A 22,660-nucleotide genomic window follows, 5' to 3' on the forward strand; every position below is an offset into this window, starting at 1 on the left:
TTTAGTAGAAATATCAGGAAGATCAATAAGCCCAAAGATTGATCATCCAAGAAGATCGCAAAGACCGGTCATCGAAGAAGATCAACATGCGCAAAGGCTGATCATTGAAGAAGTTCGACAAGCTCAAAGGCCGATCATTGAAGAAGATCAACAAACCCAAAGGCCGATCATCCAGGAAGATCAAACCAGCTTAAGGAGTAAAGTTTATTTTGAAGGCATCAAAGAATTACGCATTAGAGATTGTATTCACTAGACTGAAATTAATATAAATAAAAAGTTCAAATTCCACAAAACAAGTTTATCTGGAAACCTCGTACGAACAAAATGATATTGTTAAATTGCAACAATTTGGTATTTGTAGGCAATAATTTTACAAAAAGAGAAAAATAAAAAAATAAAAAAGGAGAAAAAAATCAAACATGAAATTGTAAGATATATATTACATTGATTAAATTATTAAAAAAAAAAGTTTCCTTGAACCTTGTACTTCTTATAAAAAATACTTGAACTTCCAAAAGTTTAAAAAATACTTTAAACTTTAAACGATGGTCCAAAAATATTCTTACCATTAGTGTTTTATTTTAAAATTACTCTAAACATTCAATCGTCTAAAAAACAAATTTAAGAAATATGAAAAATAATAATATTGATAATTATTTGTGTTTTGTTTCAAAAATATTTTAGGGGGTTTGTTTCTGTAATTTTTCCTTTATAAAAAATGGGCAAATTTCCAAAAAATTCACTAGGAAAAAATTGGTAACCATACAGTAAAAAAAGATTTTTTTTTAAATAATTTTTTTTTAATATATAATGACAAAAATATGGTTGGAGGGAAAGTACTCCCAAAAATAGGTTTTTAAATCGTGTACCCGGTACACGATTAGTACTAAATCGTGTACCAGGTATACGAGTTCCTGTCCATCTGGTATGCTCAGTCTGCCGTGGCAGTCATGCAGGGTTGACTAAGGTAATCGTGTACCCCAGTACACGATTACCTTAAGTCGTGTACCCGGTACACAACTTCCTCCTCCATTAAATCCCGCCGCGACCCTTCTTCTTCCTCATTCGACCTTATGCCTTCTTCGTCTAATATCAAGCTTTTTGCCTTCTTTTTTTGCGTTTCTCCATCCAAAATTCCGAAATCTTCCTCATTTTTCTTCTGTCTTGTGCATCCAAACGCCTCCATTTGCTCGTCCGTCCAAAATTGTTCGAAATCGTCCTCTATTTGTTCGTCCGTCCAAAATCGTCCAAACGCTTCTGTGGTAAAATTCTTTCTCTAGTTGTTTTTCAATATATAATCTTCCTATATATATCATTTTATTTGCATTTGGGTTGAACTTGATGTGTAGTTTATGGATCCATGATTTATTTGTTGGTTGAATCTAGAAATATATGTATATATTTGTCGGGTTGATTTTGTCTAATGTAGTTTATGAACTTAGAAATTAGATTTTGTTGGGCTGATTTTGTTGGGCTATTTTTCTGGATGATTATGTTTATTTATTTGTTTGACTATTTTTTTTATGATTAATTCGTTGGATGATTATGTATTTGTTGGGTTGAATGTAGAAATATATGTATATGTTTATAAAAATACAGTTTATTTATATATATATATATATTATTTTGTTTGCATTTGGGCTGAATTAAATGTATAATTCATGAATATATTATTTTGTTTTTATTTGGGCTATTTAAATTTATAGTTTATGGATCTTAGATTTGGGTATGGATCTTAGATTTGAGCGGATTTAAACGTATAGTTTATGAATCTTAGATTTTGGCTGATTTAAATTATAATATTTAGATCTTATATGTTGAACTTAGAAATTGGATTTTGTTGGGTTGACATATTAACATTTTTTTTTTGTCAACAGTTGAAAAAATCATAATAAATAGTCGATACGTCCTGAAGATTTAGTTATTCTTGAACCTAGAAATGATGGAGATAGTAACATTGACGTTGAAATTGATGAATTATTTGGAAACGTAGTGGGGAACATAATCTTGAGTTGGTACCATCGGAAATGTTCACCCAAATAGTTTGGGAAATGACAAATTCAATGTGTGAACTAGGGTCTAATTTGGAAGAATCATATAGGTGTAGATAACTGTAGTTTAATACAAAAAGGAATGTTGTTTAATACGAAAATTTACAGCTTGCTGTAAAAAAAATATTGTGTGACAGAACACTACGAAATTGTTGTAGTGGAATCAAATCAAGATCTTTGGTATGTTAAATGTAAATCATGGAGTGACGATTGTGCTTGGACGTTACGGGCATGTCGACGTAAAACTCATGGAATGTTCGAAATCACCAAACTTCAAGGAGAACACTCATGTTTGTTTTCAGAATTGACGCAGGATCATTCACAGCTTGATTCAAATTTTATGAGTATTGAAATTCAAATTTTGGTTAGAGTTGATCCTGTGACCCTACTCCAAGAAGCCATTAAAAAACAATATGGTTATAATGTTAATTATAGACAGGTGTGACAAGCGAAGAGAAAAGCATTGATTGCTATGTTTGGTGATTGGGAGAAATCATATTCGGAGCTTCCGTATTGGTTAAGTGCTCTTATTCATTACAATCCAGAAACACGAACAGATTGGTTTTTCCTTTCCTCTAATGTGCCAGGTACGACTATTTTTTAACGAGATTTTTGGTCCTTTGGTCCTGCAAGAGAAGGGTTCAACCATTGTAGGCCATTAATCCAGATCGATGGAACTCATCTCTACGGAAATTATTGACAACCTTATCTATTAATGCAAACGGACATATATTTCCCCTTGCTTTTGCTATTGTCGAAGGTGAAAATTCGTCCAGTTGGTCATGGTTTTTATGGGCATTGCATGAATATGTTACCCAAAGAGAGGTATTTGCTTGATTTCTAATAGACATAAGGGCATTCTTGCTGCAATTAATAATGAAGAAATTGGTTGGAGTGAACCAGAGCGTACCATCGATATTGTCTTCTCCATGTTGCCAGTAAATTCAATATGAAATACAAATCAAAGCAACTAAAAAAATTGGTGTTTAAGGCAGGAAATCAATACCAAAGGCGTAAGTTCATTCGGTGCATGAAAGAATTGAAACAATTGCACCCTGAATATCTTGAATATTTTTCAGACATTGACTTAGAAAAATGGACTCAGTCACATGACGGTGGGTATCGCTGTGGGTGGATGACAAGCAATGCATGAACGGTGTTTTCAAAGGTGCTAGAATATTACCAATTACTTCTTTGGTTAGGCTAACATCCTATCGCACAATACTGTATTTTGAACGCTGGAGACAAGAAATCAGCGAAGCACTCGATCTTGGGGACATATATGTAGAATATGCCCTAAAAAAACTTAAGAGGCGGGAAAAACGAGCATCTGCACATACAGTGACATCCATTGACAGGGAAAGTCAAACTTTCAAAGTATAAACTGGCATAAATATGATTTCTATTTTCTCCCTATAAATGACAGCACGCTCAAGTTTTGAGCTTGAAAGAAGGAACATGTTTTTGCAATAAGTGGCAATCATTCAAGATTCCATGCTCTCATGTAATTGCAGTTTGTAATTACATGCGTATGACATACCTACCACATATTGATGAATGCTACAAATTGTCCAATTTCAAGCGTTGTTATGAAGGTCGCTTCCATCCAATTCAACACCCAGATTATTGGCCAGAATTATCATTTACATAAGTTCGTCCAAATGCAGATTTACTAAGAGAATAAGGTTGGCCAAAAAGTACGCGCATTCATAATGAAATGGATTGAAGAGAGGCAAGCCAAAAAGTGTGATGTACAATTTGCAAGAGAGAAGGACATAACAGACGCACTTGTTCACAACGTACACTGGATGCTTCGTCTTCGGACCATTAGGTGTATTTTTTTTTTATTTGTATATCTTATGTACTTGTATTTTTTATGTACTTATATTTTTCATGTAATTGTATATTTTATATATTTGTATTCTTTATGTACGTATAATGAATTTATGTAATGAATTTATTTTATGTAATTGTATCTTTTTATGTATCTTTTATGTCATGGATTTTATTATGTAATGTAATTTGAACTTCTTAGGTAATGGAGTCTGGTTCTTCTAATCCTGTACCAAAAAAATACGCATCGTTCACAAACAGTATGGGATAGTTCTTCCACTGTAGTGTTGAGTTGTCAAAGAAGAGAGGCGACTACATAGTATACTATCCCATTTGATCACCACATTATTCCGAACAGGCAAGTTTTCTTGGGGTTGCACAAATTGGTTTTATCCAGCTTGATTGGCCCTTATTACTACTCTAGTTAAGCATTGGAGACCAGAAACTCACACATTTCACCTGCCTTGTGAGGAATGTACGATTACGATGCAGGATATTCATACAATTTGGGTTACGAGTGGACGGACAACCATTGACAGGTTCACTACAGTGTGATTGGAAGAACGTTTGTGAAGAGCTCTTAGGCGTTCCACTAGAGGATTTGAAAGGATCAAGATTGAGTATCCCTGGTTGGCGTCCCAGTTTCCAGAATTTCCTCCCGATGCCGATGACATAAGCGTACGTAGTTATGCACAAACATACATCCTGCAGCTTATTGGAGGATTTTTGTTTGCTGACAAGTCAAATACTCTAGTGCATCTCATGTTCCTCCCACTATTGTCTAATTTCGAGCACGCTGGTACGTACTCGTGGGGTGGTGCATGTCTTGCATGGTTGTATAAAGGACTTTGTCGGGCTTCCAATGCACAAGCGTTGGAAATAGCGGGGCCACTGATACTACTACAAATATGGGCTTATGATCAATTTCCAATTATAGCACCACAAATCCAGCTACAGGCCCCAAATCATCGTCCACTTAGTGCTAGGTATTATTTCATTTATATATTTATTTCATTGCCATTTTATGTAAGAATATAAATTAATTGTATTTTTTATAATTTTAGATGGAGTAGTGTATTAGCTACCTCTGAACAGTCAGCAAATATGTTCTCATGTACAAAAAAAAAAATATTTGAAATGCTGATGCACAATCAGGTAGCAAATGTATATATAAATGAATATTTAAAATATTTTAGATGTATACTTATTATTTTTCTTTTTTCTTTTTTTTTTTTGTCAAATTATTTGGACGCCATACACACAACAGATTTGGTCATCCTTATCTGATTATTGTCGTGATGATCTGATTATTGTCGTGATGGTGAAGGTGGTCATCCTTATCTGATTATTGTCGTGATGGTGAAGGTTGACCGTATCATCCAGATCGTGTGTTGAGATAGTTCGGTCTACGACAAACGATACCTTCGTTCTCCCAGCACTACACCAAATCGATTTGAGAGGTCAGCACGACCAAGACTGGCGTCAAATCCATGCGGAATATTTATCCTACTGGCATGGATGACATGATCGTTGTGCACACATTGGTCAAAGTAGAAGGTATTATTCGATAAACAAGACGACGACTCAATGTTGCTGACACTGACATCGTAGACAACAGCGACAACAAGGTGAACCTAATTTAGAGGGACACGAAGACAACCCCATGAAGGGTAAGGGCCAGAGTGGTCGTTTTTAAATTTTATGTAAACTTTCATTTTCAAATTATAAATTAAAGAACTAATTATAAATATTCTTTAATATCATGACTTTTTTTCAATATGAGTACAAGATGTTTTCATTGTATATTAAATATATAATTAAGTTTAATAATAAAGGAATTTGTGGATCGCTTCCTAAAATTTTAATATTGTTGTACATCTACAATTTAAAAAAAAAATAGTCAACACACTTAATAGTCAACACACTTAAAAAAGGAAAAAGATAAGCAAATAGTAGACCAAGTCCACGAGTTTACGTCTAACCGATCAACGAGTTTGCTGGATTAAACGATACTTGTACCCGATACACAATTTCACTACCCCAATTTTGTCAATAGTTTCCCCAAACACCTATTCTTATAAAAAGTTCCCTCAAACCCTATTTTTGTAATTATATATTAAAAAACATTATTTAAAAAATCGTAAAAAAAAAAAAAAATAGTAATGGGCTTGCTTTTTGGGCTTTTAAATAACAGCCCAGCCCATGCTTTCCAAATCAATAGCAATAGTTAAGCTCCCTTTTGCCTCCTCCGTTACAGTTGGGCTCTGAACCAAATCCTGAAAAAAGGAGGAAAAAATGGCGATGGCGCAGTTATGCGGCGCATTAGCTAGGGGAGTGATGGCGGCGGAGCGACGGTCTCCTTCTCTAACGTCGTCCATGGCGGCCGAAGGACTGGTGCCCATCCTTTGTGGACGAGGTGACAAGAAGACGAAGAAAGGGAAAAGATTCAAAGGATCATACGGAAACGCCAGGCCGAAGAAGGAGAAGAAGATACAGCGAATCAAGGATAAAATCGAGGTTCCTAGTTCCACTCCTTGGCCTCTTCCTTTCAAGCTCATCTGATTTGAACCGCTTTTGTTTCCTTCTGATCGTATAAAACTTTCATGATTTGTGTAATTCTGAAAAAGAATCAAGGTTTTCTCGAAGTTTAGGGTTTATGTCAAGTCAAGATGGATTTAAGCGAAATTGAAATTGATCTATACTGATTAATCGTCTTGCTGGTATGCTTGATTTCATTTTTTTTCCGGTCTGGAATTGGAATATGGAGCTTTGTAGCCGAATTTTCCTTCGAATGATATCTGGAAAATTTTCTAGAAAGGATGCATTATTTGGAGAAAATAGTAGATTCTGTAAAATGGATCCGATTTTATCATACTGAATCTGCAATTTAGGGTTCATCAGCCTGCAACTTGGTGATTTATTTGAGAAGCTTGAAATTTCAAATGTCGTTTGAATTTTGTTTAGATAGATTGTTAAAATCTTCTAAATTCTAACTATAAATAAAAATAAAGATGACAAATACTAATATTATTCCTTAATTGACATTCCAAAATAAAATAACGATAATAAAAATAAAAATAAAACAAATACCTAATCATCAAACTAAACATGAGATTGGCTCAATTTCGTTTTTTTTTTACATACAGCTACACTCTGAATATTCATGGAAATAGGAGGTGGGAACGGAAATGATTCTATCACGGAATGAGAATATTTTATTCTAAGTCATTTCATATTTCTTATAACTAATCAAATAGATAAGTTTTCTCAATTTTTAATGGTTTTTTTCTCTCATACTTTTTATCGTTTTATTTTATTGATTTTTTTTCTGGTTGATATTGGTTAATTTATTTATTTTTATAAATATATTTAAATTAAATTTATAATTGACATATATATTTAATTTTATTAATAATAATATTAATATAATAATTTATACTATTAATATAAAAAACCATAATCTTTTTAAAAAATATGAATAACCATAATTGTTGCTTAAATCCTTTTTTATTGGTATATATTATTTATTAAAATTATTAGTTCATCTTTAAAAAATATTAATTAATTAATTAATAATAAAATAAGTTAACTTTTTTCAATTGAACAATCTTGTATATTTGTACTTCTAGTATTAATCTATAATCATAGTTATTTTCTTTAAATTATACAAAAAAAAAAAAAAAAAAAAAAAACATTGCTTGATGATTTAAAATCAATTATTTAATATCAACTTCTTTTGTATATATATAAGATTTATAATTGATAATTAACTCTTCAATTAACAAAACTATAGGAAAAAGAAGATATTTATATTAATTACTAATATATTTTTTTAATAAAATTGATAATATAAATGTACAATATAAAAAATTTAATTGATAATAAATATATTAAACTAGAGGGTGAGTGAGTAAATTTAGTTAAATTTTAATGACTTAAAATTGATTTAAAAACATAATGTAATAAAAATAAATTAAATAAAAAATAATTATTGAAATTAATTTTAATGAATTTTATGCTTTATAACAACATAAAAGCATAAAAAGTATAACACATTCTTAGACTTTCCATTCCCATACATAATAGAAAACATTTCTAGAAGAAGAAGAGAAAAAAAAAAAAAAAAAAAAAAAAAAAAAAGGCTCGTTGCCAAAATCATAGAATAAAAAATTGTACAATAGACCAAAGTTAGAAGTTTGTGAGATTTATGAGGTGGATAATAAAATTGACTAGAGTAGATGTAGACCAATTTTGGTCGAATTGGTGTTCTTATATCTTTTCTTTATTTGCTGCATTTGTTTTTGCTCTATTTTCTTCAACTTTATGGACTTGCAAGGGCATTGTTTATTTCTATATCTTTGCGTTAAAATGGATTTTTTTTTTTTTTTTTTTTTTTTTTTGTTGAAATTGGACTTCCAATCAATCCACGATGGGAAGATGGAGGAAGATGAGAAAATAATTCTAAATGATTTTTTTCTTTTTATAAAAAATTTACTTTTTAATCTATTTGTTGGGTAATCAAATATAAACAATATGTCAGAACATCAACCAGAGTGTATTTTGCCAAAAAAAAAATTATAATTGAGCTTTTTATTAATTTTTAATACATATACAATAATTTATTATCACTAATATAATTTTCTACCGGACTTATAAGGTAAAATAGTAGAATTTTGGTGCACTCAACTTCTCAAAGAAAATCTTCAATTTTATTAATGAATTCAAATTATTAAGGAAGCCTTGTTTATAGGCTATTACAGAGGGGTTAGAGAAGGGTTTAGGGTAACTAACTATGGTTACAACATAATTTTACAAGTTAACAGAAACAGTGACTATCTTTAGTTTAAAAGAAAAGAGGTTAACTTAAAGAACCGGCCAAGATTCTAACCAGAATACTTCAACTAAGACAAGACTCTTCAAGGATTGATCAAGATCCTTAAAAGACATTACATCAACGTTATACTTTCTTTTCATTTCCAGTGAATATCCATAGGAGAAATTTTAGTTTCTATGATTTCAAATTAATTTGTACAAGTAACTAGTACAACTAACTCTCTATTTACAACAACACCAACCAAAGGGCGGAAATCAGAGTCCCAAAAGATCCTATCATTCTTCTGAAATACAAAAGAATTAAACTCAACTACAACACGACTAATGTAGTGAGCGTTGCAATTCCCATCCTCATGACAGAAGTAGAATGACAGGAAGATCAATAACAACACCAGCTCGCTGATTTCATCGATGGAGTTTCTCGCTTCTATGAGGTCTATTGCCCAATGATTAATCAAATTTGTACTTTTGGCTAGTTCAAGTAGTGAATTACATGAATATGGAACAAAGTTTGTGTAAGCATGCTAAAAATCTCAAATTTCAACAGTTTTGGAAAGATGCTATAAAAAGGGCATGAAGCACAAGGATTAAAGAACGATACGTTCAAGGGACCTCTTATGACTTTTCTTCTCCATTCACGCCTCAGTTTTTCCTTGCCTTGTTTTTCTGTATGTTTTTCCAAGAGTTGGTGCTGCCATCTTAACCGATCCCCACCTAAGACAGATTTATGGTGTTAAGACCCAACTCTTCTTGATAAAGATCGAGTTGGATTGATGTTGTAGGTAAGTTTCAACTAGATTTCAATTCAAGTTATAATTTTCAGTTTTTATGCACTTTAGTTTAAAATTCCAACACTATTTTAGTTCATTATTACAAAGAAAAGAATGGCTGAAATGATAGGTTTTTATCTGCTATGGGAGGGTTTGAACAAAGGATTAATCATGGCTACAAATATTTTGGACAATATAGTCTATCATTGATAGATTCCAAGAGTTGAAGCTAAGTTTTGTTCCATCTGCACATTCTTTTATATTGTGTCATACCTACTAATATTCTGGATCTGATTGTTGCAACTGTTCTAAAAACGTCATTTAGTGATTAGTTTTCAATGGTAGATCCAATTTTGAAGGGCAAAAGAAATGAAAAACTTGACAACAATGGTCATCTTGAAAGATAATGTATCTGGGAATTAATAAGTTTCACAAAATACACACAAAAAATGGTCATCTTGAAAGACAATGTATCTGGGAATTAATAAGTTTCACAAAATACACACAAAAAATGGTCATCTTGAAAGACAATGTATCTGGGAATTAATAAGTTTCACAAAATACACACAAAAAATGGTCATCTTGAAAGACAATGTATCTGGGAATTAATAAGTTTCACAAAATACACACAAAAAAATAACAAAAAAAAAAAAAGAAAAAACCAAATCAATCATCAGCCTAATCGAACTTAACTTCCTAGATCAAGCAAGTTTACAAGACATTTATACAGCCCTATAATTAATGATGCTTTAGTTTCATAACTAAATATTAATTACTGGTAACAAGAAAAAAAAAAAAAAGGAACAAATGGTGTGGTAATCTCGGTACTGGAAAATGTCACCTGTAAGTGTAGTTTAGTCATTTTATGTGCAGCTCAAGTCACAGAAGAGAAGTCCTATTGTTTCTCCAACTAAATGATCTACTTTTTTGTGGAGGTGTAATGTAGCTGAGACCAAAGTTTCCCTTGAGGGCCTGTCCTTGCTCAGCAAACTTCACAAGCTTGGCAACAATGGCTGCACTCTCTGTTACATGGTTCATGTTCTTCGGATTGCTCCACAACTGGCTGATCAGCTGCAGCCTTCGTCGTTTCGAATTCAATGCAATTCCCCATTTCTGAAACAATCTCTTTCTTTCATCTCCTGAGAATCGCTTCTGCATTAGCTTACACAATGTTTCTCTCTCGCGACGAAGATCTCTCATACTGTAGGAAGAAGATGAGCAAGCATTAGGCATGGGTTAATATACTAGGACTTTCTTTTTGAACAAGTTACAAACTCCAGCGTCGATCAAATGAAAAGAAATGAGAAACATTCAAATGAAACAAAAGTTTGAAAAGGTTTGCAAATCTTTCAACCTTGAAGAAACATTTATACTTGTTAGAGTGGACCTAATATTAAATTCACCTTCACTTATTAGCTTAATCTTTTGGGTAGCTAATAATCTTTTGGGTTGATCAATGATTTAACAATAGTTCTACTCATTCAAATAATTGATGGAATTAATGATATTCTAAAATGTCACTCCAACCTGTTTTATGCATCTTGTAAACCTAGACTCTTGAACCCTTCATTCATTATGATGAGAGGATATACAAGGACATCAAAGAAAAAAAAAAAAAAAAGGCCCAAACACACCCAAATACAAAAAGGAGTTCCAATCCGAAAGAAGCTAAGCTGATAATTACCAACAAACTGAATCAATAGATGTTAACAAAGAGAGATTATTACTAATCATATTTCAAAGGTCCTCCCCAGAGAAAGAATACTCGTTTATGTGGCCGATGGTTCTCTACGTGGCATTCTATCCTTTTTCTTTTTCCCAATCCATTTTCTAAATACTTCTCTACGATTTTCAAAGATGGTGAGACCTCTTTTGAAAGCTTTTGGGATAGTTTCCCGTAGCTCTCACTGGCGTAAATTATGTGTCCTGTTGTGTAATTGTGCAATATTTGTACTAGTTGAAAAAGCATTTTTAAACTAGGTTGTCAGTTGCCGTCTGCCTAAAATTACTTTTTGTATGAAACTAAAAATCAAAGATAAAACATGCTAGAACGACGACTAACCTTGAAGAAAAAGAGATTTTGCGGCCATCATCCATTGCTGCATTACCGTAATAAAATGTTTGTTTTAGAAAAGTCAGTCTCCTAAGCTCTACTTCCATGTAAATGGAATCGGCAGGATCGCCTTGGAAGAGCAAGAAAAAGTAAGTTCTATGGACAATCGAGACGTTGCAAGTTTGCCAAAGCTCAATTATCATCCTCTGCTGCCTCTGAAATTCTTCCTTCCAATCCGATATGACTAATCCATCCTGCAATGTCTCACCACCAACATAATTTGTGTTCTTTAAGAAATCTATTTCTTGCCCATCCTCCAGAACCTAGTAAGAACATACTTCTAATTATTAGGAGAAATGAAAATATTTAGACCTGAACACTAAATTGTAAGTCATTTGCAATCGATGTCATCAAGCAAATGGTGGGAGGACAAGTTGGAATAGACAAAAATGCATTGATCTAAAAAGTAAAAAGTGGCAGGAGTATGATATTTGATTTAGTTGCAAAGTGGCAGTGGCATAAATTAATGATGCTGCACAAACCAACGAAGTGCTCATACTGTACCTTGATAACAATGATAGACTTCATGGGACGCCCAGTATTCAAGCTAGGAAAAAGAGAGATCAAGCTGTTTTTCATGTCAGAGACTCACAAAGCAATCTTTTTTTTTTCTTTTATATCTATAAGTGTCTGAAAGCCAGCTTATACGCATCTCAACTAATTTCACGGGACAACCCGCCTGATCCTACAACATTTGGGTGTTAAGAAAATTCATAGGATATAATATTCACCCAAGTTCTAAAGCACACACCATATGATTGCCCATCCGCAAGAAATTATAGGAACTTAGATTATTTAGGAATCTGTGCAATGTAATTTGAGAAAGTAAAAAAAGAGCATCCTCACCTGTCCCTCTGCAAGTTCTTTCCCATACTCAGAGTTTCTCATTTTCTTCAATCCAGCAACAAAGGCGTCTAAGCGAGTAACGTCTTCATCTGCAGAAGTTTTGATGCTCCGAGCACTTCCTATAGAAGACTGAGAATCAAGTCTCAGGAGGCCGCCATCAAAGTCTAATTGTGGGAGTTTCCGTTCAAAACCTTCAGGTCTTCCAGGAAAGCTTTTCTCAAATCCATGAGGAGGAGTGCTCTCTCTTCTATCAGGTGATAACTCAGTCTTGAAATTGGCTCTACAACTCCAGCTTCTGGTTAGCTTCAAGCTTCTGGAGCTTGACATGTCGGCAGCAACCGTTGAACATGCATCGTCGTGGTAAGGACTGCTCAAAGAATGCATGTCCATCCTTCTTACATCATGGAGTCTTTGCTCTGGTTGACCATTCGTTGAATTATTTTGAATCGGATGTGCTTCTCTGTTCCCATTCACAGGGGTTGATATCAATTCATGGTCTACTATATTTCCATCGTTTAACCCATTAAAAGGCATTCCTCGGAATTCACCATTATTAGTAGAAGGTGGTGACAAGCCATCGTCCCTGACTGACTCCCCCATTTCAATACATTGAACTTCCTTGCAGTCATCGGAATCCTCTGCTATTGCAAGAGCGGTTGTTATTCCACTTTGACCTGAGTGAGAGTCAATGAACCTCTTTCCATCATCACTATCTCCATCATAATAATGAGGATTGTTAAAGGATTTTCCACCCGTATCTCTACCACGAAAATCAGCCACACTTGAAGTTTCTGATGGTGAACCTTCATACTCTAAACCATCGCTTGCTTGCAATTTGGAATAAGTAGTTTTGACATCCTGGAAAGAAGGCAAGCAAGTAGTATGAGGAATACAAAGGAAACTGACTATATATGCATGCAAGTAAATCACGTTAACATCAATCAGTAAACTTTTACCTTTCTCGAGACATCATCATGCCCAACCATACGAAGTAAATCTTCAACCCGGGATTGAGCGAGATCCCTTTGCTTAGTGAGTTCTTTAATGTCCTTAGCCATCTGCAAGATAGAATATAATGTAATCTATAACCATTTATCATGTAAACGTTTTTCCTCCTCATGGCTACCAACAATTTGAGTGAGACAACCAGTCTGGGTTGTGGTTTCCTTTGACCGTGGCCATATATAACAGGCAGGACACTATTGTAAGGTCTTCTCTTATGCAGTTCTCGACACCGAACTTAAATTATAGAACAGACATGGATATATTCTTAGAATTACAAATATGCAAATGATGAGCAGGATTTGCCAAACAATCAAATGAATACGTAACTGACCAGATGAACATTTTTCTTTAATTTTCAGAAGGAAAGAAAAGACTCCACAAAATGTCTACATCTCCTCTCCTCATTATGACACAAATAAATTTCAAATCATGGCAAGCCACAGCAAAAATATAAAATTTAGAACTTCAAATTAATTCAAGCATATTTCACGAGCATGAATTCAGGTAGAATATACAACCTTCTCAATTTGAAGATCTTTCTTTTTAAGTAGGGCTGCATATTCAGAACTGGATGAAACAGGGGCAGGGGTCCTCAATTCACTCTCCAATCTCGCCAACTCTTTCTGCAAATGCTTAACCAAAGCCTTATCAGACATGACCACGTTGACTTGTGCTTTTGTTGTCACCTCTTTTGCACAACAAGCGAACAAGAGAGTGTTTCTAGTTTGTTCAACGTGACTTCTTGCAGGGCTCAATGTACAGATGATGGCTGTTCTAGCATTGCCACCTAAGCAGGGCTGCAATATTCGTGTCAGCTTAGAATCTCTGTAATTGATATGACCATTTCTTCCTTTGCTGCACCACATTACAACACCAAGGGTTTTCAAAATATAGAGAGCTTCACTTACTGTGCAAATTTTACAAAAAGAAACAGAAAAAGAATGGGGGGGCATAACATCTAGTCATCAACCAATTTGATTTTTTTACACCAAAAATGAGTCATTGTAACAAAAGTTAATTCAAAATTTGTCATCACATCCATAATGGCTAAAGTGAATCTCTCCATAAATGAGTTTTTCCAAGATTCAAGTCCCATTGAACATCAAGCTAAAATTTTTATAAGGAGGATGCTATATAAGTTAGTGAAACATCAGGAAACACTTGATAAGCAAAAACTGGTACGGAGCATAATTGAACTACCGATACAGACACAAGTCACACAACACAGTAAACTAGAATGATAGATCTTAAGATCGTATAAGTAGGATACACGCAAAGCCAAAAAGAAAAAACAATTAAAAAGAATTGTAGAATTGTACATAGATCCCATACGAACGTAAGAAACTTCTGTATTGCCTAGGGAAAACCTATCTATATGTCAACACTTTTTACTCCCTCCCTCCAGGGTTTTATGCCATGCATACTGCCAACACTGATGACATCCATATTTAAAATGCATGACACAAGCATCAGTGACAAGTGGCAATTCGGCAAAAAAATGACAATTCACTCAAATCTAGAGGAGAAAAAGGAAATAGAAAAACTCCAAGTTTGGTGGAAGAACTAGACCCACAGTAACAAAGCAAAATAGTTTCCAACAGACCTTGAATAATAAAAATGTCAAACAACGTAAAGGGAAGGAAAGAGGACTTCAAGTACCTTAATTTGCGAATGACAGTACCCAGAGTCAGTAAACTGCGATTTATGTGACATCCTTCTTTCAATCTTGCCCCTGCTGATAATGCTTGAGCTGCACGTTCACTCCCAGCTAAATCAATAAAACTCTGCCAGAAATGACGGGAAAGTGAGGAGTGAAGATAAAGTTCTCACACATTGAAGTGCGTTGAGTATGGAAGTCTCTTAAAAGTCAGTATATTAGTTGTATGGTTATGTACACACAATATACTATTAGAGGTCATTACCACACTAGCAGCAAGTGTGGTTGAATTGTCTTTTCCTAAAAACTCTCGAGCAGAACTTTCAATTGTCTGCATGAATCAACAAGGAAGTTGGTTGAAAAAATTATCCCTGAGATGAAAATTGAATCCTTAAATCAGTTGATCGTGGGATTAATTAAGAAGAGACGTGAAGCACACCAGTTTAATAATTTGATGAGATCTAGAACTTTTCTCATTCAATGAGGTCTCTCCAATCCGTCGTTGAGCTGCACATTATAACCAGATTTCATTAAAATATGAAATAATCAGACTGACAATTTTTTTCAAAATGCTTCACCTTCACAAATTGAAATGAGCTCCCTTAAATGGTTCCAGTCCCTCAAAGTTTCCTCGGTGACTTTCTCCACAATAGTTGCCTCAACTGTTGACAAACAAAAACTGTGGTAAAATGCCAATAGGAAAACTATAAGGAGTTCTTTTCCTACACCGTAAAAAACAACATATTCACCTCTTGGTCATCTAGCAGCCTGAGAGGACTAGTATCTGTGCTTAGGAGGTCTCTAACAGCTTCATTGTATATCTCAATAGCTGAAAATTTCACAATGAATGCTCTTTCTTCATGCTGAAATTTGTTTAAGGAAAAGAAAACAAACAAAGACGATAAGTAAATAGAGCTTGCTTCCAGTAAAGGTAAAGAGTGTAGCGAAATAAACACAATTATCTCACCCTTCTAATGTAATCAAATATATCAGCCACTGAATATTCAAGAATTCCATTCATGGTGTATGTCTTTCCACTGCTTGTTTGACCATATGCAAAAATACTTGCTGGAAATTTGGAAGCATATATATTGGAATAAGGATTTGACTAGTTCATTGACGCCTTGACATATTAGATTTCAAATTGGAATAAAACTGTGTACTTACAGTTGATACCACTGACTACAGAAAATGCAATTTCTCTGGCTCCTTCCTCGTACACCTGCTTTGTAGAGCAATCACCTCGAAATACTCTATCTATCACCGGAAAAAGTGAGCAAAAAATTAAATAAACCTCTTATACAATACCATTAAGTCAAAAATTATATTCATATTAATGGCGTCCTTCCATAGCGTAATGTACAGGCATAAAAATACTTTGAAACATGGACTTAATGTACAAAGCCAGAGTCAGGAAAAAACGTCATAATCACTAAAATATACATAATTCATATAACAAAACATAATTCATATAACAAACATGTATATAAGAATACCATCAAGTGATGAAGCGAAATCCTTCAAGCTCAAACAAAAGAAACTATCAAAACATTCAATAAAAATGTGTGAAAGGAATCCTCATCTATACTAACCCGAAAAGTTACATGTTTACAGACGTCTTACAGAGGATTTTGAAAACCAAGAGAGATTAGCATTTCTCACCAAAAGTATAGGCACTTGGAAATGTGGACCCCTCCCGTAAGGTATTTCGGTACAAGATACTAGTATCATTGATGCACTCCCAATCTGCTGCCTCATTCATCATAATCTCCTTCTCATTCAAGGGTCTCAACCTTACTAAAACAAGAATTTTCTCTTCACGAGCATTTATCCCCTGCATTTTCTCCAACTTCATCAACTCCTCTCCAGCAACCGCCCCCATTTCTCAAAACCTTCTCCCAGCCCAATAGACCACCACCTCGATTCAGTCTATATCAATCCATAATTGTAGTACACTCGAAGATGAAACAAGAACAGACACCCAAGTCATTGTGCTCATGCTTCGCACGTTTACAGGACACTGTTGAGATTTACAACAAACAAATTAGTTCCATGAACAAGAAAAGGAAAGCATATAAGCTCTTAATGACTGAAATTACCTGCATAAAATACTACTAATCACTAAATAATACAATATGCTAAACAAATGCTAATTACTTATTGTCGTAACCATTCAGCAAGCCATGAGTGCCTTCTGATCTGACCAACCCCCTCACCCAACCAACAGTAAAAAGAATATAATAACTGCAACTACAAGCTAATCATTGCTATTTACCCGCCACCCGCAAAATGATAAAAGTTAGAAAGCATATTAATGATAATTACCATATCATGGTTATGCCTTTAGCAATCTAGCTAACCTTCAGTTCTACGCATCCCTTTTAAAACCCTTTTTTTGTGGGGGCTATTTCCCCCAAGAAAAATCACAAATGTCATGTAAGACAGAAACCTTCCCCATAATGGAGACCCACAAAGCTTACGGACAAATTCGAGGAATTTGAAAAGGGTAAGCATTGTCCTCGAACCATCAGAACGTTATTTTCTTTGTATTCTCATTATCGCTCTACACGATAAGATGTGGTCAGATTTTATTGGTACTGTGATTTTTGAAATTAAAATAAAGAAGACGAGGAACAGGAAAAATAAAAAATAAAAAAAAATACCGTCGAATCGTCTGTCCTTTCAGAAAACCGTTTCCGAAAACGATACATCCATTCGGTAGAGCGATGCGGTTCAGATATCGATAGCAATGGCTTACTTGCTCGAAAAATCGATCGTCCAAACGCCGTCGTTTTTAAGATTTCCCTTTTCCCCTTCTTCTTCCTTTCTGCCGTTCGGTCTGATCCGAAGCCTCTGCTACTCTGCTGCGCTTTTCGTCGTCTTCAAGCCTCGTGCACTTTAAGAAAACGACCACAATATATTAAATAATGTTCCAAAACTGAAAAGAAAAAGCCCCGAAATGTATACCATTCACAATGTGCGTGTCAAAATGGACGCGAAATGTCGCGCGGTTAGAAGTTCTACGCAACGGCACTAATATACAATTCTAACGGTTAGCTCGTCTTCATCAAATCCTCAGTTAAGCAAGATTATTAAAATCCTATCTCGAAAATAATTGCACATTGGAACTCATTGTTTTACTTCGACTCAAGGCAAACTTCGAATGCAGCAATTTCCGACGAAAATCTCACAAATAATAATTTACAAGGAACCACTGGACAATTAAACTCCGCGAGATTCCTCCGAGAGGAAAGATCACAGAGATGATAAAATCAGCTACGCAAACATGATTACATGAACTTCAATCCAAAACCGGAATGGCAGAGAGAAGGATTCAAGGCGTAGCTTCAGAGTAAATTGGAGAAGACGATGAAGCTTTACGAGTGGAATAAAGCATCAACATGACGATTAAAGAGAGAAAGGAAAAGGATATTAGAAAAAGAAAAAAAGCAAGGAGGTGAAAGTAAACGTACCGAACGTAGAAAGATGGAAATGAACGCCGAGAAACGAACATAGATGAAACAATAACACAACAACGGCGAATCAGCACCGGCCGGCGACCGTAAATCTTGAAGCACAAGGAGAATGCGGGTGGCCGAAGCGGCCGCAGATTCCGGTAACTCACGGCGGAGCCATCGCTATCAGTCTTAGTCTGAGGGAGGAGAGAAATTTTGAGATGAGCCAATGGCCGGTGGAAGAAAATGAGAACCCGATGATGGAGCGTCAACAAAGTTGAAAATTCTCCTCCAACCGCACCGCAACTCTCACTGAAAAGAAAAAAGAAAAAGAAATAGTGTGAAGTGAAATGTCTATAATGCCCTCTATATATACTATTATTTAGTTAAAATATCATTTTGGTTGTCTATACCCTCGATATATTTTAAATTTAGTAATTGCTTCTAATTTATTATTCATTTAAATAAAACTATAATCGATTATCATTTTCTATCAACTTTGAAAATATATTCACATATTTCATTACATAAAATTATTATGGTTGTTTAACCAATATCAATAAGAAGAAAAAAAAAAAAAACTCTAAAGAATTAAATTTAAGATTTTTTAAAAGTAGATGGACTAAAATTTGATAATTAAAAGTATATAAACTAATATTAAACAAACTTATAACAACGAAAATGTTATTTTTACTTTTTTTTCCCTTTTTGGGTAGAATTAGAATTTACTACTTGGCTTTCATTTTTTTTACAATACAATGAATTGGGGAAATCACCTTATTGATGGTACAAGTTTTATTCGAGTTGAACTATGTTTATTTGATAATAATTTCGGTTTTTTTTAATAGATAAGTTCTAGTTTGATAACAATTTCAATTTTTTGTTTTAGGTTTTTAAAATGTGTTTAAAATGTTTATTTTATAATAATTTCAATTTTTTTCTACCATATTTTTCATCACTTTTAACTAACATTTGATTTTTTAGCTAAATTCTAAAAATAAAAATAAATTTTAGAAAAAAACTACTTCTGATTTCTCAAAATACTCATAAAATCTGGATAACAAAACAAAGAAATGAAGTAAGACTTTAATTTTAAAAAGTCAAATTATTATCAAATGGATATAAATTTTCAATTTCGTATCTCCCTCAAATTCTTAAATATTCTGTATTTGATAAGTCTTCGACATATTTTATATTTTAAAATGTTAATTGATATATTAAACATAAATTTGAATTTTTATCCTAAAAAATTACATTTTATATCCATTAGATCCATGAATTAAAAGAAATGACAAATAAGTTAACAATTTATCATAAACAGAATTTATATCATAAGGTCCTAGACACAACATTAAATGATTATGAAATTAAAAAATATATATTTTTTAAAATTCAATGATTTGTTGGACAGAAAATTGATTTTAAATAAATTTTAAACTTCGAAGTTTTTTTTTTTTTTTTGAGCAAAATAGTATTTTTAACTCTTTTTTTTTCTTTGGGATTTAAAAGCAGAGAGCGTCACGTGATGGAAAAGAATAAAAAAGAAAAGTTGGATAGTAAAAATTAAGAGGAGGGGTGGGCAGATATGGCGCCACGTGGCTGCGGTGTTTCCTATGTTGGTGTCTGTGACCGTTAGATCTGTAGGGAACCAATTGTTGGAGCGGAAAAGAAAGAGAAGTATCGCAAAGCTGACAAATGCATAATAAATACTGATAGCATCACCTACTTTTCTTTTCTTTTTTTTCTTTTTCTTTTTTTTTCTTTCCTTCCCTTTATTTTCCTCCAAATTCGACAAAACTAAAATTTCATATTAAATTACAAATTAGTCCCTAAATTTATAAATCTGTCTAAAAAATCTATTTTTTTTTTAGTATATTAAGATCACGTTTATATCTATTTAAAAGTAATTATTTTAAAATTTGTAAACAAATCGTGTAATTTGATTGAGGAGTAAAAGGTATTCAATCTGATTGCGATTGAAAACTAAGTGGGACCCACTACTTTTTATTATTGTTACGATTACAGATATGTTACTGTAACGGTATGAAAATTACCAATTTGTCATATTTATCGTTACCTTTATCGTTACCGTCAAGGTAACAATAAAATGTGACAAATGCATAATTTTAGGTAAACGCGACCAAAAGCAATCCAATTGCGTTTGTGATTTAGGATCCATTCATCAGTGAAATCTCATTTCGATTATACCAATTATCATTACGGTTTGATAAACTTGGCATAAATTCGTAAACTTTCAACTTATGTCTAATAAGTATGTTCAAATTTTTTACAAACTAATTGAATTATTATATTTAAAATTGAATTTTGAATTTTATGTTAAAAGTTTTGTGGAAGTTTAACTATAAATTTGGTCCCTATGATTTGGAGAAAGTTACAATTTAGTGGAAAAAGTTAAAATTTAGACCATATTGTTTAAAAAATGGTAGAATAGGTAATATAAATCTGGACATTCAAGGATCAATTGGAAACAAAATTGAATTTATGAATTTATTAAATACTTTTTTTTTTTTTTTTGTAAAGTTATGGATCTATTAGACAAAAAACTGAAAATTCAACGACCCCATTAAATCAATTTTAAGTTCAAGAAACATATAGATATAATTTTAAAAGTTGAGAGACAAAACTTATAGATTAACTTTGATTCTATGAACAATAATTTTAGATATGATTTTTAAAAAATGGATTAAATTACAAATTCAGTTCATAAATTTTGATAATTATGCTTATTTAAAATTTAGACTAAATACTAGGGTTGGCAATGGGGTCAAGGTGGGGCAGGGGATTCCCCATCCTCGTCCCCGTGGGGGGTATTTCCCCTCATTCCCGCCCCTGCCAATTGNATATTTGTAAATAATATATTTTAGGGTGTATATACAATTATATATTATATATATTTATTTGTAAAATTAGATATACATATATTAAAAAAAACTTATCAGGTCGGGGGCAGGGACAGGGATATCCTCCTCGGTTAGAATCAAACTGGGATTCTTCACTCCGATCAAGGCGGGATCGAGATAGGAACATCCCATGGAGACTTTTGCTAACCCTACTAAATACATGATTTTATTGAAAAAAATCATTGATAAACATAGAAAATATGGGGGTGTGTTTGATTAACGTCGTAACTGTTTTTGGAGTATATGTACATTTTTTTTTAATATAGAGTGTTTATAAAATATAATAAAAATAATCAAATGAGTTTAAATGAATTTTCTAAGAAAAATCACTTTAAATTGATTGTATATACAGTGATAAAAAAAGGATGTATGAGCATCAAATTATTATCACTTTATACAATTTTAGAAATGGCACAACAAATAACTTGTAGTTAAAATTGCTTTTAAGATAATGTAACCAAAGATACCATTAATTTAATTAGACCATTTTGATTAAAAAAAATTAAGGTGTGTTTGGTAATCATCTTGTTTTTTGTTTTTGTTTTTTTAAATTAAGTCTATAAATTAAGTTTATCTCTAAATTTATTTCTTTGTTATCTACTTTTCACTAATGGTTTAAAAAATAAGCCAAATTTTAAAAACTAAAAAAAAAGTTAGCCTCGTTTGTTGATCATTTTATTTTTTGTTTTTATTTTTGAAAATTAAGCCTATAGACATTACTGAAAAATGCATGCTAAATTCATAAATAACTTCATCATTTAAAATATGAATCATGTGATCAATATTCATTAAAAGCATGTGTCCACTAAAACATGATATGAAAACTTCATATAAACTGCCTATGCGATAAAAACATTCATAAAATTGTCTTTGGAAAAATTTATTAAAATTTGTCACTCACCGTCTTAAGCTATTTATCCAAATTATCTATAAGCCTCTCCTACTTGCATCTGCCCTGTAATAACAAGAGGTCCCTTGGTTAGTATCATTAGCTCCCTTTTGAGCTTAACATAATACTTAACATTATCACATATCATCATCGTGTCATTACTGAGTTCATCGCATCCCTTATACTTAGCCACTTTACCTTTTTTTCTGTCTAGAGACTGACTTCCCTCTCTATTGGGTACTTCATGGTCACAAGGACACCTTTTTGTGCCTATGCTTCAACCAGCC

General features: G+C 33.1%; 2 protein-coding genes across 2 annotated transcripts; one reads left to right on the forward strand and one right to left on the reverse strand.

The window, feature by feature from the left end:
• Positions 1-6,110: 6,110 nt before the first annotated feature.
• LOC120078160 (30S ribosomal protein S31, mitochondrial) lies at positions 6,111-6,753 on the forward strand. Its single transcript, XM_039032385.1, has one exon. The coding sequence runs from the start codon at positions 6,180-6,182 to the stop codon at positions 6,444-6,446; it is 267 nt and encodes an 88-aa protein (XP_038888313.1). The 5' UTR covers positions 6,111-6,179; the 3' UTR covers positions 6,447-6,753.
• Positions 6,754-10,008: 3,255 nt separating this feature from the next.
• Positions 10,009-18,875, reverse strand: LOC120077956 (kinesin-like protein KIN-7E). Its single transcript, XM_039032094.1, has 15 exons — positions 18,582-18,875; positions 17,772-18,004; positions 16,771-17,128; positions 16,276-16,365; positions 16,076-16,176; positions 15,858-15,971; positions 15,687-15,765; positions 15,548-15,615; positions 15,374-15,439; positions 15,111-15,235; positions 13,970-14,306; positions 13,403-13,504; positions 12,447-13,304; positions 11,550-11,863; positions 10,009-10,688 (listed from the first exon to the last, which is right to left on the reverse strand). The coding sequence occupies exons 3-15, from the start codon at positions 16,988-16,990 to the stop codon at positions 10,367-10,369; spliced, it is 2,796 nt and encodes a 931-aa protein (XP_038888022.1). The 5' UTR covers positions 16,991-17,128; positions 17,772-18,004; positions 18,582-18,875; the 3' UTR covers positions 10,009-10,366.
• Positions 18,876-22,660: the final 3,785 nt, after the last annotated feature.

The sequence above is a fragment of the Benincasa hispida genome, chromosome 5 (assembly GCF_009727055.1).
Source record: "Benincasa hispida cultivar B227 chromosome 5, ASM972705v1, whole genome shotgun sequence".
Taxonomy (NCBI): domain Eukaryota; kingdom Viridiplantae; phylum Streptophyta; class Magnoliopsida; order Cucurbitales; family Cucurbitaceae; genus Benincasa; species Benincasa hispida.

Coding starts and splice junctions, on each gene's coding strand:
- LOC120078160 (XM_039032385.1), top strand. CDS start 6,180: ATGGCGATGGCGCAGTTATGCGGCGCATTAGCTAGGGGAGTGATGGCG.
- LOC120077956 (XM_039032094.1), bottom strand. CDS start 16,990: ATGGGGGCGGTTGCTGGAGAGGAGTTGATGAAGTTGGAGAAAATGCAG. Junction 16,366..16,770: donor TCCAAGTGCCTATACTTTTG/GTGAGAAATGCT, acceptor TTCCGGTGATAG/ATAGAGTATTTCGAGGTGAT. Junction 11,864..12,446: donor AAGAACTTGCAGAGGGACAG/GTGAGGATGCTC, acceptor TGTTCTTACTAG/GTTCTGGAGGATGGGCAAGA.